The 8,189-nt window shown below is 43.3% G+C and overlaps 1 protein-coding gene across 1 annotated transcript in view; it reads right to left on the reverse strand.

Moving 5' to 3' along the window:
• LOC104622640 (plastin-2) overlaps positions 1–7,752 on the reverse strand; it is a gene marked incomplete at its 3' end in the record, with an annotated part of 17,223 nt that extends 9,471 nt beyond the window's left edge. Inside the window, exons 1-6 of the mRNA XM_010289485.1 lie at positions 7,645–7,752; positions 5,770–5,921; positions 4,878–5,007; positions 3,477–3,609; positions 2,782–2,863; positions 1–159 (exon numbers count right to left, since the gene is read on the reverse strand). The exon at positions 1–159 is cut by the window's left edge and continues 4 nt beyond it. Coding sequence (XP_010287787.1) covers positions 1–159; positions 2,782–2,863; positions 3,477–3,609; positions 4,878–5,007; positions 5,770–5,921; positions 7,645–7,711 — 723 coding nt within the window. The remainder of the gene's footprint in view (positions 160–2,781; positions 2,864–3,476; positions 3,610–4,877; positions 5,008–5,769; positions 5,922–7,644) is intronic.
• Between the last annotated feature and the right edge of the window lie 437 nt (positions 7,753–8,189).

Genomic DNA, 8,189 nt, shown 5'->3' on the forward strand with positions numbered 1-8,189 from the left:
CCTGCTGATCTCTATATCAGCAAAGAGTCCAATTTTGATGACTTGCCATAAAAGACCCAAAACCAGGTAAGGTTTCCCTTCTTTTAAGTCTTCAGCTCCAATGTTAACAACATGGCACCCTATGGCTGAAGCAGAGTTCAGGGCCAGGTTCAGATTTTCCTAGGGAAACAAGAGAACTTCCAAATAAAGCAGTAACTGGAGAGTTGAGGATATGGGAGAGCACAGCGAAAACTAGTGAAATCTGTGAGCAGCTTCACTGTGAATGCATTTACGTAAATATAATCATAGAATCGTAGAATTGTAGAACCGTAGAATCTTCAAATAGCTTGGGTTGGAAGGGACCTTTAAAGGTCATCTAGTCCAACTCCCCTGCAAGAAGAAGGGACATCTTCAACTAGGTCAGGTTGCTCAGAGCCCCGTCCAACCTGACCTTGAATGTTTCCAGGGATGAGGCATCTCCCACCTCTCTGGGCAACCTGTGCCAGTGGTTCACCACCATCATTGAGAAAAATTTCTTCCTTCTATCTAGTCTAAATCTACCCTCTTGTAGTTTAAAACCATTACGCCTTGTCCTGTTGCAACTGGTCCTGCTAAAAAGTCTGTCCGCATCTTTCTTACTGGAAGTACTGGAAGGCTGCAATAAGGTCTCCCTGGAGCCTTCTCTTCTCCAGGCTGAACAACCCCAACTCTCTCAGCTTGTCCTCATAGGAGAGGTGTTCCATCCCTCGGATCATTTTTGTGGCCCTACTCTGGACCCGCTTCAACAGGTCCATTTGTTTGGACAGGTCTTTCCTGTGCTGAGGGCTCCAGAGCTGGGTGCAGGACTCCAGATAGGGTCTGCTCAGAGTGGAGTAGAGGGGCAGAATCCCGTCCCTCGACTTGCTGGCCATGCTTCTTGCTATGCAGTCCAGGATACATGTCTGGCCACAGGGAGCAGGGGAATGCAGAACCTCCTGGGATTACAGGTAAATTCTGTGTCCCAATACAAAGACAGAAAGGAGCTCTTTGGCAAAGGTGAAAGACACCACATCACAAGGCAATGGAGCTCAGAGCATACGTCAGCACTCACAGTGACATCCTGGCTCAATCCGGGTTATCAAAGCCAGGCTCTCCCTATAGCTAATGCACAAGCACATGTTCAAGTGCAGACTTAGCTTCAGCACGGGCCAAGCTCTCCTCCACTCAGTCTGGCATACATGAAGGAATGCGGGAGCTACAACCCCGTCCAACTGGCAGATATTCCAGGCTGGGCTCTCCCTAACCACTATGAAAAAGCTCTAACACCTAAGACACAAAAAAGTTGCTATCTGGCAATGTATACAAAAAGCACATGGTCATAGGAATTAATATGAATAAACCTGTTGAGTTTTTAACCTTGCAGTTTAGCCAAGGCCAGAACTGGTCAAGCCTGGATATTTTCTTTTTGAACTTTGGAGTATGGAGTCCTGGTTTGCGAGTGTTCAGTGGAAGCAGAGGGATTCTGTTATTCACAGTAAGGGCCAGAATGAAAGTGATGTTTCAGGAACGTTATGTTCCTTCGCCACTTCCTTCCCATTTTTAAAACAAAGGGTATAAGAAAATCTGACCCACAGAACTGCACTATTCAAAAAAGTGGCTTGGTAAACAGAGGCCAAGTAAAGCAGGCAAAGAAGCCTGGAAAATATAATTTAGCACACAGATTCACAATTTTTCACATGAATTTCATCACTGCTGGCATGACAGAGAGATTTGATTAGATACAAAATGCAGAGAGAGACATAGTGTAAATTCTCATAAGATAGAAAAATTGGAGCATTTCACATTAATTACCTTTTCTCCACCAGACAGCTGTAAAAGGGTTACATTAAAGTGGAAGCTATATTGATCAAATCATATCTATGTGTGACACGGATTGATCTGAGCTGCATCACTAAGCTATGCTGCTGACCAAAATGATTAGAACTGAAAAATGTGGTATACAGCATAAAAATCCAATTTAATGGCTTCTGAGCTTACTTGAGCCTCGCTAATGTTCCATCAAATCGGAGTAGCTGGGGGCTAAACTGAGTTAGGTTCATACCTATTCCATATATCTATTTATATTCTGTACCCAGATACATAGATGCTGCTCATATAAAAAGATCTCCCTACATACTGCTGTGTGAGAAACGCAATAAACTTTAAATAGGTGAAAATTAGATTTTTTTGTCCAATTTTTAAATCATATATATGTGCATGTAATAGAAATAAAGAAGGGATTTTGCAGTCAAGACGAAATAACATGGATTGTAAAAGGCAGGCAAAGGCTATGGTCCCACTTCAGTCATGTTGCACACCATGGTACTTCCTGGACCACAGTTAATATTTTGGTAAGGACATCAGATTGCAGCACAGTAGTTGTAAATTCAAGTCCATGGCCATGCCTGTGTGACCTTGGATGTGAGGTTCAACCTTCTTGAGAGCTATTCCAGCTGGAATTGGTCACTGTATTATCTGGTTGCTCTTGCATTTGTATGGCATCTACCACAAAGGTATTTAAAGCTTTGAACTGATAAACATTATACATTGTGTTAAGTGCAAATACAAACACAATTTGTTTAGTCAGATTGCTCGTATGTTTGGAAAGAAACAGAAATATAAGTCTTTATGTTTTTATGACATGGATCTGAGCATCTCACTTTGCCACAAACAACTTTGCCTGACTGTGTTGGGCAGGACCATGGTATCACCAGCCTTTCCTCTAAGTGACTGTATCAAAGCATCTGAAGGTGAAAGGCAAAGAATCTCATTGTATTTTAGTACCTGTATTGTGAAGGGCGTGAGTTTCTTTTTGTTGATTGTTCTCTCATCAATGGTATCTGGCACTGAAAAGTTGATCATCTTACTGAAAATAAAAGAAAAAACAACAATAAATACACTACTAGCTATGTGTGCACAAAGGACAGATATAGCATTTGTCAAATGGCAAACCCAATACACTATGCTGTAGGACAAGTCAAAGAGCTGGAGAGTTACTGAACAAATATAGATAGTCAGCCTCTGTTTTTACACATACACACAGGCACACACTCAATAATCAAGCAATTCTTTTGGGCCACATGCAGATTGTACTACAGGTGTGAGGCCAAGAATGTCACAAGGTGAAGCTGTGCAAGAAGTTTATTGTGCAGAAAATTTCTGTGAATGCACTCACTATCTTCTGCTGCTTCGTGTGAACCCTCAAAAGTCCTTGGATAAAAATAAAACCGAGTAACTCCTCAAATTTCACTGACTTCATCCTATTGCAAGGGTCCAGAGGCAAGGAAATGCTCTCATTTAACATGCAAGCAGCTTTATATTTTTTAAGATAAAAGAAGGAAAAAACCTAGCATTATTAAGGCCCTGAATCTACAAAGATTCATGAGCTTCATGTAAAGTCAGCAGCTTCCATTTAAGCAGAAATGTGAGTTTCTGCAGACTCAAGGTTCCCATTTATGAGAAAGATAGGTATTATTTACCAAAGCACTATGCCATCACCGACCGCCTGGAAGAGGTCATCTGTTTCTGGATTCATAGGCACCACATGTTTACAGTCAGGGTCCTTCTCAAGGGCTTTGTTAATCCAGTTGACAAAGGCATACTTTTCTTCCTCTGTGGACACAACATCAAATTCATCAGTTTGCTGTGCAATGCCTCTACAATCATTTTTCTTACAAAGGCAGAACTCCTCAGGGAGAAGACTCTCCCACCAGTGTGACTGATCAACAAACCCCTACAGCGAAGAAGGCTCTGAGGAGACAAGCAAATGAGCTAAAGACAACAATGGGCTTGAGCGGGTTAATACTCCTTCCATACTCCTTCTCACTGACTAAGGTTTCCTGGTGTCATGAGGGCAGGCGTATTATAGAGACTGGTAATGAAGTTCACATGATTCAACCGTATGCTGCAATTGCTGTGCCCTGCTAAGTAATTTGGATTTGCACCATAATTTGAATGTGTTGTTGTATCACTCTGCTAAATCAAAATCCCATGTAACTTCAATTAAGTTCAAATAAGTGAATTCTGTATTGTACATTACACCCTCCACATGTGGAATATCTAGAATAGCCTGACCAGGACTGGACTCTGACAAGGAGCATTCAGAGGGTAATGGACAAATGTTCCCTATAGTCCAATGGGGCTGTAACGTAGCTGTCCTGTACCAGCAGCAGGTCACACCACCCCCAGTAGCTCAGAGAAGGTGTCCTCTGTGCTGAGGTGGGTGGAGACCTTGGAAGCATCCTCCGCTCTCCCCTCCCTGGAGAGAGACAGTTCCCCACCCTTGTTCCTGGAGAAGACAGCCAAGGGTGGGACCTCCTCCCTGTGGAGCTCCTTCAGAGTGGAGCAGCAGAAGCAACCATGGCTGTCCCAAACCTTCAGCTTGGAGAAACAGGCTGGGAGAAGAGCCCTGATGGGGTCGTGCCCTCTTTAGAAAAAGGTCAGGAACCATTTGGTTACAGGTGAGTTGACAGAGTACCAGACTACTGGTGAAATGTGCAAGGAAATGGATTAGCAACAGCGGAGAACCCATGCCTTGCCTCACCAGTGAGCAGGGACAGCAACGGGCCAGGCTTTGTGGGGCTGCTGCTGTGCCGGGAGGCTGTTCTCCACCAGAGTGCAATGTACTTAAGGTAAGGGAAGCTAATCCAGCTGGAGCTTCGTCCTGTAACCACAGCTCTGTCCACCGCAGTAAACCGGCTCATGATATTTTTGACGAAGACTGGTGCTTTGTCACCTTCACAACTCTTTGCCTTGCACCAGCCTCGCCTGAACAGCCACCGAAGGCCAGAGCGTCTGGGTTTGCACCGAGATAAGGTGCAGATGATCTCCAGGGGCAGACTTGTTCCTCGTTGCTATCCAGGTAGGACAGCTGTACCTACCTGAGTAAGAGTGTTGTGTGCCAGCACTGGACTGCTCAGACGTCCCACCGATAGCACAGATCCCCTCCTTTTTGTTGATTTGTTTTCGGAATGACTTAGCAACATCGTCACTCTTCAGGTTTTGGAAAATCTTTCAAGAACGAGAGACAATTTTAAAATTTCGGCAAATTAAATCAAGCTAAAACATTGCGCTCTTGGACCAGGAGACACACCCTCTCTGCTTCATACATGGGGAAGGACAGCTTGCAGATTATGTAGTGGGTTTCTGTGTAAAATCTGTGTATCTATCTATCTGCTGTGGTAGAACAGGATCATACATAGCTTTTATGTTTTCAAAGCAGCGAACAAAGACCAGCTAAGTAACAGAAATGTATGTGGTATGAAACCACAGAGCTAAAATGTGCAGGAGGAGAGCCTTTAACAGTTTTGGTTTGAAGAAAGGACAAGTAAAACTCTGTTTCTCCATCCAAAGGGAAATTCCACTATTTCAGCATTTGGTTTTGTCCCAGTTCAGACCAGAGAAAGAAGCAGCTTTTTTAATAGAAAAAATGTCCCATAAAATTTTCAGTTTCAATCTGCTGAAATTTTTCATAACCATCTAGCCAGAACGTAATCTTTCTGCAACTTATAATTGAAAAACTTCATCCTGCTGCATCAACCAAACTGAAAGATATTAAGTCTATTCAATAGGCAGCTGCATTCGTGTAACTTGTCCCAGTTAATTGCAGGATTTCTAGTTTGGTTACCTCCTGCTCTCGTCTTTTCCAGCAAGGGGACTCCTTGGATTAACCAGGTGCCCATGAGACCATGTGCTTGTGCCTCTGCTGTGCCCTGGGGACCACCTTGAGTATCCCGCCTGGCACCTTACTGAAATAAATAACATCTTACTTACAGAAATAAATTCATCAAAACTGATCCTGCCATCCCCTGTGGTTGTCAAATTCTGAATGAGTTCTCTGGCTTTATAACCTGGGAGAGGTAGGTTGGCTGCCTTCAACACGTCTGTTAAATCATTGGTGTGGATGAAGCCGTTCCCACTGATGTCTGCAAAGATTAAAACCAACATTTAGATTCCACATCAGCCCAGTGAAATTTTATGCACACAAAGGCTGTTGTTCTTATTTTACCTGGGGAAGGGTACATTATATATAAAGATTTGGCATCCTGAATTTCAATTATTTTTAACCAATGTGCTGTCATTCACACACAAGAAAAAATTACAATCACCATTTAACAAACAAAAACTCAGTGATGTGAGTGTAGATGGATATAATTGATTTTCCAAGGTTTACATATAGACAAACGTGATTTATAGAGGGAATATCTAAAGAAAATTAAGTTGATGCAATACAGAGTTACACCTTACACATGCAGATATTCATAGATATAACTTGTGATTTTGGCCTGTTTTCTGCATCTAGTACCATCAGAAGTCATGAGTTTAGAGACTTGGAACTGCATATGGTCATCCTTAAAATAAAAACTTGGGTGTTTCTCTGTGATGGTGCTAATACGGATAGTCCTGCTGAGCCTGTTGCAAGATCTGGGGTAGGATTTTATGAGAAGATCACCAGTACAGGTTAAATAGTCCTTTCTTCTCCACCAGTTTGTGAAAATCTCCACAGATAAAAAAGGAAACTGAATCTATTAGGTGGAGAGGTTCTGTTAAAACACTATGGTTATGTACATAGTTTTATATATATAGTTACATATGGTTATATATTTATATTTGTTTTTTATATATCTGTGTGTTTCTTGTTCCGCAGACTCGTTTTCCCCAGCCCAGAGGCTGAGGTGATTTCAAAGCAGCCTGTGGCGATTTCCTCCGTGGTAAGTTGCAATGTGAGTCACTTGTTGCACGCTGCAAAAAGGCACTCAGCTCTCAGCATCACCAGCACGGACTAATAGAGATTGCAAAGAGCATCCTATCCATTTCTGAAGTCGTACAACAAAAGGATCTGGACTGGGAGAAGGAAATGTCTGTGAGAGGAACGAGAGCTTCCTTCCAGCGTTTGCCTTGTCGGTGCATTGGGTGTACGGGGCACACGCGGTGACCAGACGTTCAGGATTGCCAGCCTGGACTACTGTGTGCTCAGAAATCAAAGAACCCTCACCTGAAGACGCAAGGTCAACTGATTAACACTTAATCCAGTGAGGCTGACAGTTCTGCTAATAAAAGTTAAGCGAGCTGTGAGAAGCACAAGGACCTTTTCTTAGAATTTGGGTAGGCAGTGATGGGTCTGCATGACTTTAAAGGAGACAAATCAGATGAGACCTTTAAAAGCTTGCAAAGGAAACACACACTTTAAAAATATATGGGGCTTGAAAGGTCATAGTAAAGGGATTACAAATTTTGTAGCCATTTGCACATTTGTCCTCTCCAGACTCTTCCCCCCCAGAGGGAGTACTCAATTTACATTAAAATACAAATTTTTTGCCTTCCAAATAATTCGTCAGGAACAAACAATATTCTTAGGAAAACTCTTCAGAGTATTTCCAACATGGCTTTCTGTACAGCTTTTGAGGTTATTTCATAAACTCTGCTGCTCATTGCCCCCACCCCTCCCCGGTAAGAGGCCGTTGCTCCGCAGCATGCTGCCGTGGTTTCATCCACAAGGTCTGCAGTGGCAGGAAAAAGACTTTCTGTGGGTTTTGTGACACAGCAGGCCAGCGCTGGAGTAAGCTCCATTTCCTCACAGCTGGTCAACGCATGAGAAAAGAGCTTGCTTCACACTTCTGCAGCGTCGTTCCTGTTTGCTGTACTCACCGACTTTGCCGAAAGCCTCTCGTAGCTCTGCCATCTCCTCCTCCGAGAAGTGAGCTGTTGACGCCATTTCTTATTTCTCCAAGCAGCAAGCCTGCAAGAAGGAAGCACTTGCTTTTTATCTGGTGCCTTTTTGGATTTGTAATCGTGGTGAAAGAGAGGGGGTTTCACTTGGATTTTCCAAGTCTTGGAGCAGTTCCCCATAGCTGAAAACCCAGCTAATCCCAAAATCAAATGAAGGGGTAAAATCCTGCGTATATGACATACAAATCCATGTCCCTCCTGTTGTTTTGCCAAGCCCTGCTCAAATCACAACAGTTTTATTTACACTAATTTAATTGGAATTAAATCCTAACTTTTGTTGGATTTTTGTTGGATTGGGCTGGAGCCCCAGGGGATGTGTGCACTGCCTACCTTTGGGTACCTAGTCAGGGGGCTGGTCACCCCTTATGGGGTGGATGGATGGAGAGAAGCTCCTTCACAGGGTGTTCAGAGCATGAGGTCAGGCTTCCCAGAGGGCTATGTCTCTTCCTGGCTATGGGGAGAGT

This window comes from Phaethon lepturus, unplaced genomic scaffold (assembly GCF_000687285.1).
Source record: "Phaethon lepturus isolate BGI_N335 unplaced genomic scaffold, ASM68728v1 scaffold8476, whole genome shotgun sequence".
Taxonomy (NCBI): Eukaryota; Metazoa; Chordata; class Aves; order Phaethontiformes; family Phaethontidae; genus Phaethon; species Phaethon lepturus.